The sequence below is a fragment of the Hemicordylus capensis genome, chromosome 1 (assembly GCF_027244095.1).
Source record: "Hemicordylus capensis ecotype Gifberg chromosome 1, rHemCap1.1.pri, whole genome shotgun sequence".
NCBI lineage: Eukaryota > Metazoa > Chordata > Lepidosauria > Squamata > Cordylidae > Hemicordylus > Hemicordylus capensis.
The window spans coordinates 429,430,966-429,454,270 of record NC_069657.1 but is presented as its reverse complement, the minus strand read 5'-3'; the positions used below and the strand labels follow the sequence as shown (position 1 = coordinate 429,454,270).

Below are 23,305 nucleotides of genomic sequence, written 5' to 3'. Positions count from 1 at the left end.
ATCTTCAGAAAGAAAGTTCAGTGGTAGAGCATATGTTTGCATGTGGACTGTCCCATGTTCAATCCTTGGCATTTCCAATTAAAAAGGATCAGATAGCAGGCAATGAGAAAAACCTCTGTTTCAGAACTTGGAGAGCTTTTGCCCATCAGAGTACACAATACTACTCTAGAAAAACCAAAGGTTTGACTCATTGTGAGATGGTTTCATATATTCCTGAAACAGAGGCTAGATCTCAATCTATGATGACTTGCCAGTTCCTCCAGTTCCTCCGTAATAATATACAGTATAGTCATAATGCTTAACCTCAAAAGACGGATGTTTTATCCATTATCATTCTTTAGATATACTGTTTAACTCAGTGTGTTAACTAGGTCATAAGTTCACTTTTAAGTGCAGATGTAGGTTTCTAGAAAGTTCAGATGGCATCTTAAATATGGCTTTTTAAAAAAAATGTTACTATGGTTGCAATTAAACGACAAACATTAAAAAATTCCATTTTTAAATATGTTTTAAAATCATAAATTTTTATCCTCTGGATAAAAATATGGATGTTTAGGACTGGGTGGCTAATCCCAGGATTCCATGTACTTCATGCAAGAATTCCCATGAAGGAGATATATATTCCAAGGATGTTATCCACACCAGGCTTTTAGTTCACATCTCCTCCGGAATGGAGGATGTGTGTTCAGATATCGGCCAAATTTACCCCAAAGTCCCTGCAAGCTACCAGGGAGCACTTCACACACAATCTGGGTTTTTCATTGCGCTTTAGAGTGTAGCCCAATTTAGATATGGGATTAAAAATCCACTTTTTGCGTCAGGTTTTTTGGGCAACTTCGAACTCGCAGTATAGCCTCACAGAAAACCCACAGTTAAACCTGCTGTCTGAAAAAGCTCAAGGCCATTCTTTGTATCGCTTGCAAAGTATAAAGTGAGAAACGCTGAGCTTGATCTGTCTACATAAAGGTCTTTCTCCCACTTGGAGAAAGACCACTTGGGAATCCTGCAGACTCAAGAGCTTGTGTATTCTGGGAGTTTCCTAAGGGAATTCATCCAGTGTTTTTTTTCTCAGAATCTCTCTTACGTACTCCAGCTTTTACTAAAACATGATCGTCACTGAAAAACTCAAATTACACTGAGTCATCCAATCATGTGAATTCCATGGGAGTGTATTGCTTAAACATCTCTAACCCAGGGACAAGTCTCAGCATCTATTTACTCAGAATGTTCCTTGCCAAAACTTCCATTGTTCCCGTTTTTATAGTCTGGTGGTACAGAAGCAGTATTTTTAAAAATGATGTGCTTAATTTTATCAATGATATGGTCACAACTGACCAAAGATGGGAGGAGAGAAATCTGGTTGGTGACATCCTACTAAAATAGAAAGAAAACAATCTATTGAAAAGGATGAATGATAGATTTGGGTATTGCCAGGCTCTCTCTAGTTAAATCTGTAGATTGAAAGGCATTTTCACTCAGGTCATATTGGCTAGTAACCATGAAGATGTTCTACTTCCACAGCAGAATGTGGTTTGGCTCACTTCTTCAAGCCATTTTAATCAGCATATACTTTATTACACAATCAGCTTTATAGATCTGGCACAGTAAATGCATCAGCCCACAGGAACAAAAACATTGCCCGAGAGACCAGGGTGGTTGAATCAGCTGATCAAGAAAGCTGCTTGGCTAATAAATAATAATAATCCATTTTATTTCTTAGCCGCCCATAAGAAATTGTTCTCTGGGCGGGTCACAACACAGTATTAAAATATAAAATGAAAAACACATAACACATTAAGGTTCTCCACACGAGCACTGTGGAGAGCCTGAATGGGGTTTGCGGGGAGAGTGGGCTTGATCCGCTCTCCCTGCACAGGAGCAGGAAGAGTGATCTGGGGGGGCCGGATCAGCCACCCAAACAATTACTGGCTCCGTCATGGAGCCGGTTGGGGCGGTGGGGTTCAGGGTCCTCCTGGCCCCTGGAAGTCCCAGAATGACTGGTGTGAATGTGCAGGGCATTCTGGGGAGCCCCCCCGACACCAGGAGGCTTGTTGTAACCCCCCCCCGGTCGGGAGGCTACTCTTGAGTTGCTGCAGCATGGAGCCACATGACCCAAAAAATGGGGTTAGAGGAGCACGCGCTCTGCTCTTCTCCAAGGTTGCAGGCAGGAATCTCTCTCAGCCCTAGCTTGGAGAAGCCAGAGAGGGACCTTGAAACCTTCTGCTCCTCCCAGAGCGGTTCCATCCCCTGAGGGGAATATCTTACAGCGCTCACACTTCTAGTCTCCCTGCTTAGACCCTGCTTAGCTAAGGGGAAAAGTCAGGCTTGCTACCACAAGACCAGCTCTCCTCTCTTGTACCTCATTTTCAGCCTCTGGCATAGTGATCTGGAGTCAAAACATTAGTTATGTATTAGTACAGAAAACTAGACGAAATGACCTTCCAGTCCTTCCATCTTCACAAGTCTCTAAGTTTATTTAGAGGACAATGAAATCATGTATCGTTCTTACAGGCAGCGCACGATCTTGCATGGGTTATGTAAAATCTTATGAACAGCACCCAAATGCATACAGCTTGTTTGAGTTAGAATACTGAGTCTTCCTGGTGGTTGTGATTTTTTTAATGTTTCTAGCCCTCATGTATTACAAGGCGAGGACAAAATAGGATGGACAAACTTGTAAGGACTGATAGCAAGGTGAAATGAAGCCCAACAAGGATTTTTTGCAAGCAAGATATTCCAATGCCCACATAAGTGTCCCCATTTATTTTAGTGTTGGGGAGATCAATGTTGCATCTACACAACTACCCCTGTTACTGAAGTGGGGAAACTTGAGTACATGGCGGGGGGTGGGGGGTTCATGCACACATCAGTGCTCTCTTAAGAAAGAAGCAACCAGGTGGCATAATAATTATTTTCCCACAACAATAATATTTCCAGATCAGGGCCGATTCAGACTTTCCACATAGGAGGGTAAACATTCCAGGGTGTTTTTTTTTAAAAAAAAATATATTACTTTTTAGCTATAACTCTGCTTTAAAGCACCTACCGCAGCGTACAACATGAAATGCAACAATAAAGTATACACACTAGAGTATAGTAATTTTTTCAACCCTCAATGAAGGTAAGAGGACTTGAAATCACATGATAATTGCAGCATAACTTCATAATCTAATGTGAAGCAGTAGTTTTAGAAGAAAGGAAGAAACGCAAAGAACCCCACTGCAACCTACACACATTTGTCTACTACAGCTACGTAATACAGTCTACTACTAGTAAGGTAAAGTGTGCCATCGAGTCGGTTCTGTCTCCTGGAGACCACAGAGCCCTGCGGTTGTCTGTGGTAGAATACAGGAGGGGTTTACCATTTCCTTCTCCTGCACAGTATGAGATGATGCCTTTCAGCTTCTTCCTATATCACTGTTGCCCGATATAGGTGCTTCCCATAGTCTGGGAAACATACCAGCAGGGATTCGAACTGGCAATCTCTGGCTTGCTAGTCAAATCACTTCCCCGCTACACTATTAGGTGGCTTCTCTACTACTAGTCCTAGCTCTCAAATCCACCCCCCCCATGCCATTTTGCTGCCCGAAGAAGAGCAAGCAAGTAGTGCTGCTCATGAAGAGCGGGCTCACTACTTTAAGCATTTGTGCTTTTGTGCAAAACCACCAGCACTTTCATAGGAGTCTGCAGCAGCGGGGGTGGCTCAGAACCATCCGTGATGCTGTGCAACATTGCCCATATATAGTAATGGGTGGGGAGAATACCTGCGAGGTTAGAAAGAGCTTCATTTTGAGTTGGTATTGCATTAATTTGCATTTTTTAATCCATCCTAAATAAAAATAATTGTGTTTTCAATGCACCTCCAGGATCTTCAAGATACTATGAAAACTAATGGGATTGATAACATCAAGGGTTTGCTTACATTAATGGTAATCTAATTGTGAATACACATGGCTAGGAGATATATTGATAATGTTATCTGGAGGCAGCATATTTCAAGGATCAGCCTGTGATTTTCCAAACAAAATGAGAGCGAGAATAAGCAGTACATTATTTAAAATTAAAAGCGCAGTGAACATGTGCCATTTATTGCTGTCATTATATATAGCTAACCTAATCAGCAGCGAAATCAAATGTAAGCCATCTTGCTTAACACAATTACATTTACAGAAACTACTTCAGAGCCTCTTAAAAAAATATGACCTTCAGACTCCCTTTATCTCAAACAGCAAATGTTTGCCTCAGTACTATAGTGTGCACATCATACATTCTAAAACACTTACAGATGAAGTACTGTTGAGCCCATTCTTGTCGAACCTCTCATGACTACTGGATGGCCTTTACTTTTACCCAGAATTGGCTAACTGGGAGTCTGTGTACTGAAAAACAAGCAATGGCTTTGTGTTGCATGAGAACAGGTATAACTCAGGGTAAGATTAACCATGATGTTAAGCAAGCTCCAGAGCAGTGCCTCATTCTCACTTGGACTGAGAGAGAGAGGTGTCCAGTGATGTCCCTATGAATTCTTACATAGGACTATCTTGAAATTCCCTCCAGTTCGGGGCATTGTGGTTAGGCATGTGCAAGCCAGCTGGATTCAAGCCAGGCTCGACATCAAACCAGTCCGGTTCAGATGGCCCAAGTTTGAACCGGACTGGCTTCCAGTTCTAAGAACTGTTTGGGGTATACTCGTAAAAGTGAATCTGGCAAATTGTGTGGTGATGCAAATGGCCTCTGTGCATGTGCAAAAGTAATGAAAATGGCTTCCATGCATACGCAGAGGCCTGAACTGGGCCACAGCCGGCCCGGACCGTCATTCAGGAGTTGGCGGGGACTAGGAGGAGCCCCTGCCGCCACTCCCCACCAATTCTGGAGACTCTCCACCATGGGCTTTGAATTAAAAGGTACTTTTGCTCCCCCACCCTGAACTTAGGGAATCCTCACCAGATTCCTCTTTACAAGTATTCTCCCGAACCAGCCCGTGAACCAGTTCAGCCCGGTTTGATGGTCGAACTGGACTGGATCTGGTTTGTGGCCGGAATACGTGCCGAGTGTATGCGATGTCGCACATACATGTGTATGAGCCCAACATGCATGCGAGCAAGTGCGACATACGCACGTGTGTGGTACTTCCAGCCACTTCCAGTCCAACAAGGGGACGGGGCGGCAGGGAGATAAGCTGCCGGACCATTTGAAAATACAGCACCGGTGGGGGAGATGGGTGGCAACCTCCCCCACCTTTAAAAGTATCCCCTCCACCTTCAAACCAGCCAAACCGCCAGACGTTTGAACCTATTCGGAGGCCCATAAAAGGGCCTCCGAACAGGTCCCTGCACTTCCCTACTGAGGACAATGGGCATTGTAGCTCAGCAATATCTGGAGGACCCCAGGATGGGAACCCCTAACCTATAGCTTTACACAGCAAAAGAGCATACTACCCAAAGTGCAACAGAATTCAAGAACATGACAGGAGAGGCATCTGCATGTGGCGCCCGTGTACTTTGTGGGCAAATTCTGACAGGCGAACAAGTGGAGTTTAGCAGACTGAAGATATATGGGATCTTCATACAAACAGAAAGTTCTGGTGAACTCTCATCAAGCCTTGGATATAGCAATGGTGCACAGCAAACACTCCGCAGTGTGTAGCACAGAATGGGTGGACTCCAGCTCGCAATAATGAGTAATAGTGAGACGGCTTGGTCAGTAATCCTCAATATGAGAATTGGTTGTTACATCTGCATCTATTTTCATCTGCAGAGCGTTGGAGGGTATGAACTTGGCTCGTCTGCTTTGGTAATCTCAAAAATCTGCATGCACTTTATGGCCTGCTTTCCATTTGTATCAGACCTGAAGTCAGATTTGTATGCCACACCTCCCCAAGCTGTTTGGCCACGCCCACTAAACAGCCTTGCCTCCATTTTCTTCGGTGAAATTTTGGAGGTTGTGCTTCCCCATTCTGTCTCATCATATCACTATGCTGCAGGACATGGGTGGAATTTAGCAGAGAAAAGAGGGTGGAGCAGAGAATGTGGGTTTAGCAGTTTAGCAATAAAATTTGGCTCAAGTTTAAGATTACCAGTCTCCTATCCAAAAGATCTGGGTACACACCACACCAGAGCTAGGTATTTTTCTGTTTGCAAGTGGCCAGTTTTCACTCCCAAGTCAGAAGCAATATTTCACTTTCTACGTATTAGACAACCAGCTCAACCCAAACCACGCACCCTGTTTTCACATTATGCTTGTAGTTGTTTACCCAATTCAAGTCAATAGTCTGAACCATTAAAATAATGGTTTGTTCCAGTAGCCACAGTCAACACTCACAGTTTAATGGCTGCAGCAAAGGAATGTCTGAACGACTTTTGCTACTTGTATTACCACACACAGCTTTAACTTACCACCTTTGGAATACGTTAAGCCACACCCACATGAGTCATCTGTCAGCTTGGTTACTCAGTTTATGATAAATAAAACCTTTTGGAATCCAGTCTTCTCATTGAACAATGCAAGGGAATTCTTCAAAACCCAAGAAGAGAATGGTCACATTAAAATCCACTGTTGGAGAGCAGCATTCAAAGAACAAGAGGCAGAAGGATGCAGCACTGGACAGGATGCTATTCATGCACGGCTTTTTCCACACAGGGTGAGAAGTCTTGGCTGTCCAGGTATGTGCCCACATGTGGAAAGTGCTCAAATGAGAAAAAATTGCATCATGATCATGGAAAGTGCCTGTGGCCTACATCCATAGTTACCTAGTTAATGCAATGGGCTAGTTCAGACAAACCAAGCATGGCTTGTATGGCCATGAACATGGCTTGAAGTCCCCTGAGCCTGCATGCTTCACAGAAACATAGGAGGCTGCCTTCTATCGAGTCAGACCATTGGTCCATATAGTTCAGTATTGTCCGTACAGAATAACAGCGGCTTCTCCGAGGTTGCAGACAGGAGTCTCTCTCAGCCCTATCTTGGAGATGCCAGGGAGGGAACGTGGAACCTTTTGCGTGCAAGCATGCAGATGCTCTTCCCAGAGCAGCCCCATCCCCTAAGGAGAGTATCTTACAGATATCACATGCAATCTCCCATTCAAATGCAAACTAGAGTGGACCCTGCTTAGAAAAGGGGACAATTCATGCTTGCTGCCACAAGACCAGCTCTTCTTCCCCTTACCTCTTCAGCTCATGTACCATCAATATCCTGAGGAGTTTTTCTTTTTGGTTTTTTGGTTTTTAATTGGGACTCTGCAGCTCGTTCAAAACCGGGAACTGTGGTTTAACTCTGCTTCACAAACCAGAATATGAACCTGTGTCAGGCAGCACCTGGACTAAGGCTCTGAATGCTGCTGTCCCTTGATACTGAGCTCTGGGCAAGACCCACCCCATGGAATCAACCACTGGCATTTCCTACAACAACATAAATTGCTTCCCGTCTGAAGCTAGCTTTCCCTACTTTTCTAGGTCTCCTTGGTTCTGGTGCGGTACGGCTGGTCTCCCTGTCTTGACTTCTCTGACCTTTGGCTCTACTCCAGACTTCTAGCTTGATCCCTGGTTTCCAGTTTGTCTGCCTGGGTTGGTTGTGGATTCTGTTCCTGACCCTTGGCTTGCTTCTGGACTCCTGGCTTCTGGTTTGTTTACCTAGCTGGACGCCTGATTCTGCCCCAACTTTGACTTGGACCCTCTTCTTCTCTCTTTCCCCTCTATCCCTGATTGCCTGCCAGACCATGGTGCTCTGGTTGAAACAAACAAAAATCTCAAACTTGTTTGACAAACTTGTTTGACAAACAAACTGTTGATCTCACAGCCCTGCTGAGCAAAGAGGCACCATTGAAAGCAGTGATTATCTTATATTTAGCAGGGGGAGATAGGGGTGTGCACGGAACCATCCGGCCTGGTTTGGTTTGAGGCCGGACCGGCCTCAAACGGAACCGGGCCAGTTTGATCCAGCCCCCCATCGAAATCCCCCCCAGTCCGGTCCCAGACCACGAATTGTTTGTTTTTAAAATTAAAGTAGATGATAAGTACCTTTAGCCCCTTCGGGGGGCTTGCTGAAGCCGTGGGGAGTGTGTGTCCGTGTGGGTTCCCTTTGCCCCCGCCGGCCTTCCTCATCACCGCCACGGCCGGGTAACTGGAGTATTTTCAGCCCTTTCGGGCCTCCGTAAGAGCACACGGCCGCCATTTTGGCGGCCGCCACGCATGCGCCAATGCCCTTAGAGGCCGTGGCAGAGGGCATTGGTGCATGTGCGACGGCCACCAAAATGGCAGCCACACGTTCTTACGGAGGCCCGATAGGGCCAAAAATGCTCCAGTTATCCGGTTGCAGTGGGCCGCGGCGGTGATGAGGAGGGCTGGCGGGGGGAGAGGGAACCCACGTGGACCCCCCACAACGGCTTCAGCAAGCCCCCCGAAGGGGCTAAAGGTACTTATCATCTACTTTAATTTTTTTTAAAAACAAATTTGCAGTCTGGCCGGACCGGACCTAGCGGTCCGGTTCCAGTTCGACAGAACAGCAGGGGTGGTTCAGTTCGACCCCGGATCGGACCAGTCTGCACATCCCTGGGGGAGAGTAACTGTCCCTATCTAACCCCATCACAGCATCCCTCCAGTGGCTGTTGCTGGTGTCTACCTTGTGTTTCTTTTAAGATTGTGAACCCTTTGGGGACAGGAAGCTATTTTGTTTATTTTTTATTCATCTATGCAATTTGCTTTGAGAACTTCTACTGGAAAGCAGTATATAAATTTTCATAGCAGCAGCAGCACAGCTCTGTGCCAGCACTGTACTGGGTTTTGTCATTGAATCCACTCTCATTTCCAACCAGAGAATCTACTCTCAGAAGAACACTTCAGAAACAACAAAACCCGGTGCCCCATGGACTTGTTTTGGGGGTGGTTGGCACCCTATATGCACTACATCGCATCCCGCTCTGGGCCACCCTGGTGGACCCCCAAGTGGACTAATGGGGCTGCTGAAATTCCCCATTATTCGCTATGGGGAAAAAGCTTAAAGACAAACAAACTTCAGAAATTCTTTTAAAATCACCTCTTTCACCAATTTCTTTGAAATCTGGGTGGTAGCAGGCACCCATTGGGGCACTACCATCTGACTGACTCTTCTGCCTCCCAAACCCCTTATCTGCCCCAGATCTGCCCCAAAGACATGCCAACTTCAACAATCTTTTTAAAATCACCATTTGCCCAATTCCTTTGAAATCTGGGTGGTTGCTTCCTTGCACCCATGGGGCACTACCACCCACCACAACCCGCTCTGAGACACCATGGTTCTCCTCCCCCGCCCCAGAGTTATAACTAAGGCCACCTTGGTGCCCCCCACGTGGAGCTATAAGGCTGCTGAAATCCCCATTATTCCCTGTGGGGAAAAGCTTAAAGATGTGTCAACTTCAAAAATCCTTTAAAAATCACTCCTTTGCCCAATTTCTTTGAATTTTGGGTGGTAGCTTCTGCCCATTGGGAACTACCACCCACTCCACTCTTTGGCCCCCGGGACCCATTTTTTGCCCCAAATCAATTCAGATTCAGAAAATTCGGGTACAAATTGAATCTGGGGTGATTCGGGGGGGGGTGTGCCAGATTTGGACCCAAAACAAATCAGGGGTGATTCAATTCAGGTACAAATAAAAATGAAAAAATCAATTCATGCACATCCCTACTTGCAGTACAGGCATAGTGACAGGTGGAAACACTCATAGGAAATGGAAATGCAATGTGTTTAGTCAGTGACACAGTTCAGTCTGAGACGCAGTAAGTGCTGATAATGTAAATGCTAATTACACTAGAGGCTGCAAAATCAGCCTCCTACACCTGATGTAGCCTCAAGCTGCTGTCCACAATTACTGGGGAGTGGGGAGTGTTATAATGGTCATGTGATTTAATTGGAACGAAGGGGAAGAAATAGCTTTCAAGATTAGCACTTGTTATAGGATCCAACCAGACATACATAACAAGCAGAGGTCACCGAGTATTGGAAGGGCACTTATTGCATTGTTAACAGGAAATATTTATTCCCCTTCAGGACTGACTACTGGGGAGACAAGTTCTGTGGGTTTTGCAGCAGAGCCAGTTTGCACACATGCCAGGGTCTCTCTTCCTTTTTTCAAACCCCTCCTCAAAACTGACGTCTTCTGTGAAGACTTGAGTTCAACATTTAGTCCTCATCTACTGAAAACAAGCTCAAGAAAGCACAACTACATACATTTTTCCATTGCATGAGTCTTCCTTCCTCCTCTCCCTCTGTTGTCTGTCTTTTCCCAAAACATGGATGGTAAGTTGACAAGAAAATGAACAGCACCAGGTTTCAGGGGGTCCTCAGCAAACTGCCCTCCATGGCCCCCTCCTACCTGGGTGGGCCCCAAAAGGTGTTCTGCCACCACTGTACAAAGGCTATGGGCACATTTGATCCTGAGTATCAGCAGTGGGCCTTTCTGAGGGCCTTGCTTCAGAAAGGCCCAAAGGTGCCTTTCTGAGCCACCTTTAAAGCCCCCAAAGGTGTTATAAAATTGATTGCCAATTACATTTAGAGGTCTTGGCTTAGTCTTATGCATTTCAAGATAAGCTTTTCTGCAGAGGCAAATATTGTATGAATATCTTTTTAAGATATTCTTTTCCACATATGAAGGAATGTTTTATGATATCTGAGAGAGAATCTCTGAAAAAGATATTGATACGACAGTAAAGTAAAGTTGAGTCGATTTCTACTCCTGGCGCCCACAGAGCCCTGTGGCTGTCTTTGGTATAATACAGGAGGAGTTTACCATTGCCTCCTCCTGCACAGAATGAGATGATGCCTTTCAGCATCTTCCTATATTGCTGCTGCCCGATATAGGTGTTTCCCATAGCCTGGGAAAACATACAGCGGGGATTCGAACAGGCAACCTTCTGCTTATTAGTCAAGCATTTCCCCACTGCGCCACTTAAGGTGAATGTATCTGCCTCAACAGAAGAGCTTGTCTCGCAATGCAAGAGGCTAAGGCAAGACTTCTAAACCGGGCCAGCCCTGGCAAAAATAGTGCTATTGGAAGTTTTTCACACCCAGCTTTTAGTTTGCATCTCCTCCGGAACGGAGGGCGTGCATTCACATATTGGCCAGGTTTACCCCCGAAGTCCCTGCGAGCTATTGGGAAGCACTTCACATACGATTCGGGTTTTCCACTGTGTGTTAGAGTATAGCCCGATTTATCTCTGAGGTTTAAAAATCCACTTTTTGCATCGGGTTTTTGGGACAACTTCGAGTTCACAGTAAAGTCTCGCAGAAAACCCGTGGCAAAGCCTGCTGTATGAAGAACTCCTTGGTAAGGAGTGCCCTCAGTACCCTCCTGATGATCAGTTTATCAATGTTGCCAAATTATATTATTTGTGCAAGCTCAATTCAGGGGCCTCTTCAGGTAAGAAGAGGATGGTGGCGTAGCTGTAATTGAATGGAGACGGGGGGACAAATGTCCCTGGGCCCCTGAAGAAGGGGGATGCCGCTGGGCAACAGCTTGCTCTTCACAGCTTCTCCCAAGAAGGCAAGTGGGAGAGCAGGGGCCCATCTTCACTTTTTGCCCCAGGGCCCACTCCACAGGACAACCACCCAGCTCACCCAACCCCTAAGGCCAGCCCTTCCTCTAAACATGTGAATAATAGAACTGACAATGAGCTTAAGAGCACCTTTGGGTTTCCCCTCTTTTTTGTCTCTTCGGTTCACTGGTGCTACATAATTGTCCCCTCAACTTTCTTTTTCTTTTCCCCAGCAGAGGTCCAACAATTAATGCCAAAACCTGCCCTGGAAACAGATCTTCCAGCTTATGTTACTCTGCAAAATGCCAGATACTCCAATGCTGCTATAGAAAATAACCATCCTTCTACCCATCACCACCTCACCCAGGAACATATTTACTGATTTAAAAGGCAGCTTAGTTTTAGGATTAAAAAAGAAGCCACAGTCATTATTGCCATCTTCTGACTCAGTGCTGCGGGATCTGACTCTTCCTCTTACTAACACAAACTTTTGTTTCCCAGTGGCTTGTAATTCTAAATTAATGTTTCATGAAACATGGACAAAACGTTCATCCACATTCAAGCAGAGGGAAGGGAAGGAGCAAAAACAAAAAGAATAATACTGATAATGTGGAGAGTTATTGAACATTCTTCTTCTTACTCCAGTCAACATCACAATGAGAGTTTAATAATCCAAATTAAAATAACCAAAATTGCTTCTAGTAGACAAAACAAGATCTACTTGGCTTTGCAAATGCATTCAGCAACAGCAAAAACAAAATGTTTAATTTGTTAGAGCATATTGGGACTAAGTGAAAAACTAAGACCTTTCAAGAATTCAGCTAAAATATTCTTGGAAAACTGGAACATTGCATTTAAAAAGAAAACGGGAAATCTGTCCCAACAAGACCTGGACATCTGGTCATTTTTGTCCAGGACATGGTGAAAGACAGTATTACACATACCCAATGTTATTTGCTTTTGTCTTTTTATTTGCCTTTCATTACTAGATTATGTGTATAGTAAGAGAATATCCTTCATTCTACTATCTCAGAACATTACTGAACACAAATAAAGTATGTTATTTCGGAACATTCTAGAGACCTAACAATTCACAAAAAAGATGTCACTAGAGTGATCTAACAAGTCCCTGCAGCCTCACAATGTGTGATAATAAGGAGACCATGACTGGATTTCTCTGACTATATACAAATTGCCCCTTAATTTTTGATATTTCAGTCTGGCAAATCCCACTGCAGAGAATACACTGTGTTCTGTGTGGATCAAAGACTCTGCAAGTCTTTAATTACAACCCTCCTATGTTTGGTTAAAAACAACAACAACAACTTCACAAAACTCATATTGGAGTCATATTGATTCTAATAAAACCAAAGTTTAAATTAAATTGGAGTTTGACAGACTCCAACTTTAATACAAAACATATACAATTATATTAAGGATTATTATATGGGTCCAACTATGCAAGGTGGTTTTCTAGGGTTTAATCGTTCCCAGCTTTAATTCATATGGTGTCTTTCTTCATTCATGAACTTCTATCAACAACACAACCTGCCTAGAGATGTGAATGTTATTTTTAATACTGAATAGTTAACACCTTCTTGTCTCAGTTCTATCAACATAGTTATTGTGGTGCTAAATGATTGTTCGGATCACGTAGACCCTCAGTGCCTTGAATGTTGAGGCTTCTTTTCCTCCATTCACCTTAGAAACTGACCCCAATACTCTTTTTGTAAAGCTCTCAAATACATATATAACAAAAGTAAAGACACATAAAATGGGTGGGAAGTTGAAGCACGACAGAACAATCAACCCCTTTATTGCAGATAGATAAATAGTATAAGCAGTGGCACTGGGCAGGCCCACTTGCAGCTTCCATTTCCCTAGCCATAATAACAATTTAAAATGGTGGCACATAAAACAAGTCACAAAACATAAATGCCAATTTTTTAAAAAATTTAAAAAGCCCCTTTGTGCTTGAGGCCCAAGCCAAATGGCCCTAATGTCTCCTCCCGCAATTGGCCCAGGGAGAAAAAGTTTAACCCCAGATGCATAAGAGGGGTTAAAAATTCAGTACGAGAGAAAACCGAAGCCAAAGCAGAGTTAAAAGGGGTATGTCCTCTATCCTATCTAGCTCTCTCCATTTGCAACAATAAGCTCTGCCATGCACAGAAAAGGAACACAATTGCACCAACAATGCCAAGGTACCACACATAAATAGTTATATTTTATACAGATCTTGGAGACCTCTATTTTCAGTTTGCTCCAGATCTCTAGGAATCTCTGTATTCCCTCCATTCCCCTTGCACATGTATGCACACACTAGAGATGTGCAGAACCTGTTCAGTCACAAACTGAACTGCCATGAACTGGGGCAGTTTGAGCAGTGCAATCGTGAACTGCTTCAAACTGGTTTAAGATGGTTCATTGAACTGACCAGCCCAGCCAATCGGTTCAACTGAACTGGCTCTCATACCCGCAGTTCAGTCCAAATTCGGACCAAACCATACCAAACGGTCTCTGCACAAAACTAGCGCGCGCACACACATACTCCCTGAAAAAATGTGATAATTAATATTGTTCTCCACATACTGGCTGTAATTCAAAGCCCCATAAGGCTCCAATGCACTCAGAGCTCCACAGGAAATGCACAAACTGCCCAATTCTCCTTCATGTAAACGTAGAATATTCCACAACAGAGTTAGCTGTTGGCATGCTGGCCAGCTGATCAATTGAATATAATCAGCTATAGTGGCTAGAGTGTTGAATTAGACTGGGGAGACTGGAGTTCCAATCCCCATTCAACCATGAAACACAGTGCGTGACTCTTGGCTAGTCAGGCTTATCTCTCAGTCCAACTGGCCTCACAGAGTTGTTGTGAGGATAAACATACTAACCATGCATACCACTCTGGGTTCATTGGAGGAAGAATGGGATGTAAAAAGTAAATAAAATAAAATAAGATAAAATACGTTATTTGACTGAGGTCATGTATTGTCAAATACTCCACAATGCTTGAAGAATTGATGTCCTGCCTACTTAGCACAGCTGCCTTTAAAAACTGTGGGGGTTTTCAATAGTTGCCATCTTTTCTTTAACTCCATATTTTTAAAGAAGTCTGCAACCAGAATAAATATCCTGACCCAGGATAAAAACCAAATAGAACTCTTCACTAAATCAGTCACATTTCATAGAAGCCTTTCCTGTTAGCAGTTGTAAGAATTCATGTTACTTTTTAACATTCTGGAGTGCTTCTCACGATCAACAAAAATCGGGCTAGCAGAAGCTAGCCCGATTTTTGTTGACCATAGGAACCACCGGGCTTGCAGCCGAGCCAGGTGGTTCTTGAGCGGGTAACCCGCTCAAGAACCCCTGGTAAAAAGCAGGTTTGTGGAGCAAGCACACCAGCAAACCTGCTTTTTGCGATCATGAGTAGCCGCGGCGCGCCTTCACGCCGCGCCTACTCATGAGTAGACCCCCAGCCGGGAGGTGAAAAGCCGGCTCCCGGCTCCGGGGGGTCTCTCCAGTATGCTCACGCAGGGCATACTGGGGCTTGCGGGGGCAGCGCGGCCCCCGCTCCCCCACCCCCGCCGGCTCCGTCAGGGAGCCAGCCATCGTGTGGGCAGCCAATCCGGCCGCCCAGGGCTCCCTGCCCGCTCATGAGTGAGGAGAGCGGGCTTAGCCCACTCTTCCCGCTCACCTGTAGAAACCAGGTCTCACTGATCGTGAGACTCGGTCCTCTATGTCATTGTTTCACAACAATCAGGTTCAGAACTCCACTAATTGTGGTGAGTATGGCACGACACTCTGGTGGTGACTTTGAGGAGTCCCAACCTTGCTCCCCCACCTTGGAGCTGAAGAGGGGACAAGGGTATCGCACCCAGGGTTCCACCGTGCTCCTGTTGCACACTAAGCCCCTTGGAAATACAACACGACAGGCACAAACCCAGCCTTCTTCTAGAGCCTTTTTCTTCCCTGGTTCCCAAACAGGGTTCTTCCAGATGTTGATGAACTCTAAATCCCATCACCCCCAGTCACAATAAATTGCAGCTGGGAATCAGTTGTAGTTCAGCAACATCTGGAGGAACCCTAGTTGGGAACCAGAGGGGGATTGGGGGAATTTCCCCAGCAGTGGCATTGTGCTTTGGAGGTACTTGGGAGGGCACCCTGCAAACCTGTGCTACACCCACCTCCGTTCCAACCTTGAGGAGGGCAGCAGGGGAATGTGACCATGTGCTGGGTTGTAGAGGTACAATGCAAGGCCAGTGACAAGACCTCTGACCCTTGGAGTGGGGCAGGAGCCTGGCTACCAGAACCGTTTGGTTGGCTACAAGCCAAAAATTCATGGACTCCTAAATAACAAGTTAACTAATTTGTTTTTGTGATTAGCAAAAGTATCAAACCTAATAATGATAAAAGTATCTCTTCTTTTGCTTGTCTAAGAGTGAACGCTTCCAACATACTTGAACATTATCTGACAATACTGTATTTTACTTGTCAAATACCCAACTCGATCCCGCAACAATAAAGAGAATGAAGCGGTTCCTGTCTGTCTGGATTTCTGTGTGCTGGCTCAGAATAACTACAGACCTTGTAAACTCACTACATGGCTAAGAATTAGCTTTGTTTAAGGGCTCAAGACTAAATTGTAGTTTGAAAGCTTCTACCAACAGAAGTCAGTCCAATAAAAAGATATAACCTCAATCTATTTTGAACATCTTAGATAACATAGTACACAAGATTATGTACACATAAGATCTGAAGCCTTCAGAGCTACTGATTGATTGATTTATTGCTTTTGTTTCAAACAGATAGCTATTTGATAGCTGCTATTAGTATTTTGAGCTTAATCTTTTCTTTTATTGACATCAGGTCATGATCCAGTCACACTTAGACACTTAAGTCTCATTGATTTCAAAGAAAAGATTTCGATGTACTTAACTTTTCGGCTGGATTGTTCCCTAGATCTCTATTTTCAAGAATATTTTCAATGATAATTGAGGAAAGAATTTGTACCACATGGGTCTATAGAAAATTTGTCTCTGGTAGATGGAACTGAGCCCACTCTCCACTGCAAGGACTAAAAGATGGTTACAGATTTTAAACAAGGACTGCATTTTCCAGTAGATCACTGAAAGTTCACCAAAAATTAGAGCACTAATCAGTGCAAAGTAAGCTACTTCAAGTCTTCTCAAAGAGACATACATATTGAGGTTTTGGCAATTTGTAAATATATTTAAATTTGCAAATATATTTAAACCAACCAACTGGCTTCAATCGACAAAGAATACCCACAGTTCTTTGGAAATGACCCATGGATCTGAATTGGTTTTACAGAGCTATTCCTAAGTGATCAAAATATTTTGAATATATTCTCTCAATGATCTTAGAAAAACTTGTAATGTAGTCAAGTATTATTAGGACTGAGACCACAAAATAATAGCTTACCTAAGGTCACCCAGTAAGTGTGCTCATGGATGGACTGAGAGTTAAACTGGGGACTGAGTATATTCTCTTACAATGTTAGCAGCTCTCTTAGAAGAACTCTAAAAGGCTTGCAACGCCCACTGGTTGTAATAGTACTTTGCAGAGAGAGAGCATAAGCTTTGCATGCAGATTGTCATTAACTGGATTGTTGTTATTTTATAATTAAAGTACTTTCCCCTTTAGCAACTCCAGTTAAGATATACATGTGTGAGCTAATGACCATGGTTATTGCTGAATGTTAACTAAAACACAGCCTGTTCCACAGCAAGCTGTACTTGGTCCTTAAGCATGAAGCAATAATTGATTGTTCCGGCTCCATTTCAAAAGGAAAAACTATATGTTGCAACATTAGAGACTCTCCAACTTTGAATCCCTTTTCTTACTGGTGAACAAGTACCAGACTCGCGAAGTCATAATTAGTGACTGAGGAGTTGCCTAGAAGATGCCCGAGAACTGAATAGACACAAATAATCACACCAATGGAAATAGGCAAAGCAAATAAATGTGGGTGATGAACGCTTCAACCACCCAGCACTCTTTATCTGGCCTAGGTTTGCAATACTTACAGCCTATGTGGAATTCTGTTTTTTGTCAGACTTTCCAGTGGATGCAACAGCTCTCACTCTCTCATTCACTCATACAAACACACAGCATTATGTGACAATATTTGGCAACACTGTAAAAGGAATAAAGCCTTTAAGTAATACATCACCTATCACCTGCCATCAGAACTGGCAACCCAATATAGTGCAGTAGTTTCTCCCACTTAAACAATCCTTTACAGCAGGAGTGGCCAGACATCAGGTCTGTGCACTCTCTTTGTTTTTTACAAGAACCCCAATTTTCATCAGTCAAAGCAAGGTGCAAAATATTAGCTCAGTGGTGGTTAAATGCAAAATGCTGGTTCATGGCCAAAGATAAATATTTTCCTCATCCCATGAGCCATACACTGGAACGAGCAGCATGGACGAGCACAAATCTATATCTGAATTAGTACAGAGCAAGGACTGTAACACAAAACCTTAAAACAGAGCTTCACAGAGACCTCATCAAAGGCAACCAGTTAATTTTACAGGTGAGGAACACAGACTGGGAGAAAAGAGATTAGTGTAATGCCAGTCACAGCAAAGATGTATTTAAACTTGCAATCCTACTTCCTATTGTTAAACTACTGAGTCAGAAATTCTTTTTGCTCTGCAATTTACACAGAGATCCACTAGTAGATCCTCACCTACCTTCTGTTCAGCCCTGTTTTACAGGTGACGAATGAAATTATAAGTTTATCAAGATGATACTATGGGCATTATTGCAAATTGCACTGCACAGGATTAATGCATGGGACAGGAAATGAAAAACCATCCTCAACTATACAGCAAGTTTTCAAACACAGTAGCAGTGACCACTTGCAGTCTGCTGTAGGGATGTGCTGGAATGCGATTCAGCATCCGAATCGTAGCACAATCCCTTTGAAACAGAGGGCTTTCACACAGCCCCTTTAACATGGAGAGCAGATCCATCCCTGCTCATCCTCCACTTGCCACCATGGCCATGCTCATGGCGCTCCACCTAGTTATCAGCTCATGCCAGCAGCGCTCTCCCCCAGCTGCCCCCCCATGCACATGGCCACCAGCATGGGTGGTTGTTGTTGTTGGTTGGTTATTAGAAACTTGATTAGGTTTCCAATAAAGGGCACATCCCTAGTCTGCTGCCTAAAACTTTATTAGGTTTCTAACTCATTCTATCACACAGGCTTTGGTGCAGGTACTTAATGGGGATGGAGGGGGGATAAAACACTTCCTGAATATACTATTTCCAAAAAGGGGCACAATTCAGCAAAGTTAAGCACTGAGAAGTTCCATAGGTTTAAATGGATGTGATTTAGGCCTCAATCCAATGTATACTTAACTGGGCGTAAGCACCATTTACTCAGCGGGACTAAGCATTCACAGGTTCAACTTGCCTCTTTAAATCAATTAATTTTTGTAGGACTGTGCACTGAGATTTCTAATAATTAAAACCAAAACAAAATCCAATAGATCAAAATAAAAATACTTGAAAGTAAGATTCACTAGATTCAATGTGAACTGTGAAACAGGCTGGCACATAATATGATCACACCTTTGTAATCTGTGTTCACCAATTAAAGAAAAATCAAACACTCCTTGATTGCATATTCACAACCAGTGATGTTTTCATATAAAGAGCTGGTGTAGTAGAGGTTAAAGGAGCAAGCTATGAACTGGGCTGAAATGTGCCCCAGCCATAAATTCACTGGGCCTTAGAAGAGTCACTGGCTGACATCCTGACCAATAAAGCACTGGTGCAATGGGAGAAGCATCAGTGTTGCATCTGTGATAACATAGCACCAGTGCTATTGTGTGGGTGGGGTGGGATTTAGACAACCTCCCCTTCCTCCAGAAGTCCTCTGTGTCACCCAAAAATATGTTCCTGAAGACGGCACAATCCTGAGGAACGTATTTTTGCACGGCATAGAGTGCTTCCTGGGGAAGGAAAGTTGTCAAAGTTTGCCCCAACCACTGAGCCAGCAGTGAAGCTGTTCGCTGAACTTTTCAGGAGCAACAGGGTCCTCCGGTTGCACCAGTGCTTCATTAGCAGAATGTCAGCCACTCTCTCTGTACTTATCTGCACTGCAGTGCACGATAGGGATAATAACAGCAACCAACTGCATAGGGGTAGACAGGGGCGCAGCTATAATTGAGTGGATAGGTTCAAAGAACCCGGGGCCCCAGCTCCTGAGGGGCCCCCACCTCCACCCCTCCCTATTTTCTTCATTATCTCCCTCACTCTGAGCGGTCGCCAAGAAGAGGGAACACAGGCCCCCTTTCCCCTAGCTATGCCCTTGGGGGGGAAGAGTAAATATTACCAAGGACATATGAAATCGTATTAGCATTTTCTGAAGTATTGACTAGTGGTAATCAATATTATTAGCCCCACTGCACCTTGAAGCAAGCACTGACGAGGACAGAAGAGAGAGACATTCTATGATACTTCGTTGAAGACAGTGTGGATTTTTATATATTTAAATCAATTTGAGTGGATGGATTTATTCATGTATACACATACACACACACACACACACACTTTGCTATATGGTGTATGATGCCATTATGTGTGTCATGTTTTCTATAACGATACTAGTTATGACATGTGTTAGGTGTTTGTACTTCATATTACCATTAAAATAAAATGCGCTTACATGCGCGCGCGCGCGCACTCCTTCCCAGTCTGGCAGGATGGCTAAAGAGTTGTTTGAGGAATAACTATCTACATCAGCGGTTTGGAGATTGCAGCTGAAGTGTGGTCTCTGAGCTTGGAAGGGGCCCTTTGGAGGCGATGGGAGAAGCGTCGTCCTTAACTCCACACATACCCCCAGGAGTTTAACGGGATGAGAAATTTAAAAACCTCCTTCGCACAATCGACTGCTAGTAGGAGAGGGCAAAGAGAGCTAGTACGGAGGGGTGTGGGAGAGCTGATCGGATGAGGCATGGAGTGGGGGCGGAGGAGTGGAGCGCAGCCCTTGCACAATCCGAATAAACCCTTGGACTTCCAGGAAGCGGCCGGACCTCTCCCAGGGCAATCAGTTCGAACGAGCCCTCCATCACCGCCCGCCCGCCCCGCTCTCCAACTATCCCAGAGCAGATCCAGTCCCCTGCTACCGAACCGGTTCTTCTTCCCCGAATTCTCACTGCGCGGGCCGCGCACACGCAGTCCAGTCCGATGTCGCTCCGCATATCCTTGCTTCCAAGGCAGGATGCTTTTAAGGCCAAACACTACTGAAGTCCCCGGGACGCCTAGCCGGGAGTAAGCCGCTGAGGGCACACAACCGACGCTGCTCTGCGCGCGGAGCGGAGTTGCACGTGGCGGCGGGCCGTTTCTTGCCACCCTCGTTCTAAAATCGGGAGTGTAAAGTGGGATCGTCTGGGAAAGGAGGAGGGTTGGCTTGTGCAACGCTACACCCGGAGTTGTAGCTCCTTTGGATTCCTTTACGTTACTCCCTCCGTCCTGCCTCCAGAAACGCTCCGGAGAGCGGATTTCTCCCCCATTTAATGTTGAAACCAGTCCTATTCGAAGCAACTCCTCGCTCTAAGAAACACAAACGGCTCTGTCTACCCCTCGCTCCCAAAAAGGGAATCGTCCCATCCTTTCTCACCAAAAAAAAAAAAAAAAGGCGGCGAAGTCCGCCCCGTTACTTCATATTTGCATCCTGGAATAAATTGCTTAACTGGTCCAACAAAGTGCATGGGAGGCTGCTGGACTGGACCAGATGACCTCTAGAGATCTCCCAGTCTCTGAAGTCCAAGATTACAGCCCGACAGGGAAGAACTGGCACAGCATTGCTATGGAAATGGGTTCTTATTACTGTGTTCTCTTTTTCTCAAATCTTCCTGGAGAGCGTTGGCAACCGCTCGCCCCCAGCCCGCGGGTAGTTGTGTCTACAAACAAACGCATCGCATGCACACACCACAATGTGCAGTGGCAGTGCAGATCCGTGCAGCCCGGGCACATTATTGCCCATCATCATCAAGTCAGACCCGGGACCATTCCTCAGCTATGATAGCAGAGAGTTGTTGTCCTCTAATCCAAGTCTGGGAGCATGATTCGAGTAGTGTCAGTCAAACTACAAGCACACAGATCTGGGAAAGAAGCAGCGTCCCAGACCCCGGGAGAGAAGCAAAGAACGAACATGCTGCTTCACTTTAGTCAAGACCCGGGTGGGTGTGAGCGGGTGTGGGTGGTGGTGGTGGTGGTCTTCAGCCAGCCAAAATTAAGAAGCCCCACTGATGTCAAAATCAGAGTGAAGCATGCACTCCACTGTCATTCCTTGAGCTCACTGAAACCTTAAAAGGCTTAACTTTTATTTTTAATTATAGGTACGGTCCCAACCAAAGTTAAGAACTTTTAGGTCCCGTTGGAATTCAATAAACAAGGACGTGCCGTTGAAATGAACGGGGACCTGGGGGGAAACGGGGGGGGGGGACCAACCTGCAAAGATTACTGAGATGTGAATGGTGCATCTTTCCCCGATAGTGCACTTGTCCACCAGACTAAGATTTTCAGATACTTATTTTGGCAAACAAACAAACCCCAAACCCTGCATATTTTGAGCGGTTCCTCCCTCCTAGCCTTATTAAGACGATGCCCACCATAACAGATCACTACTGGGGCCTTCACGTCAAACCCCATTATAATCAGCGTGAACTTCTAGAAGACGACACTCCGCCGAAGACACAGAAAGGGGAGACACGCCATTTCCAGAGCAAATGGGGGTGGGGGTGGGGATAAGAGATTTCATTTAAAAAAACAAAAAACCACCCCTGACTTTCAGATGCATCCACCGGTTCTCTGAGCCCATTTCATCGCCCCCTTCTTCTTACCTCTTTTTTTCCTTCTCAGCTGTCATACTGGAAGTTGCCGCAGCCGCCGCCGCCGCCGCTTTCCTCCGGTGGCTGGTTAACCCAAGCAGAAGGCTAAGCAGGAGAAGGGCTCCCGTGGGCGTCCCGCTTGGCAAAGGCAGCCCAGGCGCTCACCGATCCAGACAGGGGGCCTGGCTTGGGTGGGTGGGAAGATCCCTGGAGACCTTTGATAGGTGCTGCAGGGCGGGCTGGGCTGCGCTGGCGCGGCTCTCTCTAGTCTGTGCCTCTCTAGGGCGCTCCCTCGCCGCCCCAGGGGCCACTTGTTGCGCGCGCCCTCGGCGTCCTCCTGCCCGGCTCGTCGAGGCGATCGGCAAGCGCGACGCGTCCCCCCGCAAGGCTGCTGCAATCCCGGCCGTGCCGCCCCTGAGCTGACTATACAGTCTCAGGACACTGCCGAGGATTGTACAGCCCGCTCAGGGGAGAAGAGAGGCAGCGGGCGCCCGCGCGACTCCTGCTGGCGGCCGCTCCTCTTGGCGTCAAGGTCTGAGGCGGGCGGCGCGGCCAGGGCTTCATTTAAAACGTCAAGCCTTGGCAGGGCGCTCCGAGAGGGCAGCTCTCGAGCCTGCGGCTCCAGCCGGAGCTGCCGAGGGCTTCCTCCAATGGGCAAGCCAGGCGCCACGCTCTGGGCCCGCCTCCGCCCTCTCCTCCGCTCCCGCCCGGCAAGTTTCCAGGACTTGTTGATAGGAGGTCAAAGGAAGGAGCCGTGGCTGCGGGCGAAAGCGGGGCGGGGGAAGGGCGACGAGGACCGCCCGGGGCCCCGCTGGAGTCGCCAGAGCTCAGCCCCGGCACCTGCCCGCTCCCAGCCAGGGGCCGGGATGCGGGGGAAGGAATGGCCCTGGCGTCAGGGCGGCCCGACCTTGGGGAGCTGTAGAGCCCAGGGCA

The 23,305-nt window shown here is 45.7% G+C and overlaps 1 protein-coding gene across 1 annotated transcript in view; it reads right to left on the bottom strand.

The window, feature by feature from the left end:
- EPAS1 (endothelial PAS domain protein 1) overlaps positions 1-22,780 on the bottom strand; it is a 177,249-nt gene extending 154,469 nt beyond the window's left edge. The window contains exon 1 of the mRNA XM_053312156.1: positions 22,385-22,780. Coding sequence (XP_053168131.1) covers positions 22,385-22,410 — 26 coding nt within the window. The 5' untranslated portion in view covers positions 22,411-22,780. The remainder of the gene's footprint in view (positions 1-22,384) is intronic.
- Positions 22,781-23,305: the final 525 nt, after the last annotated feature.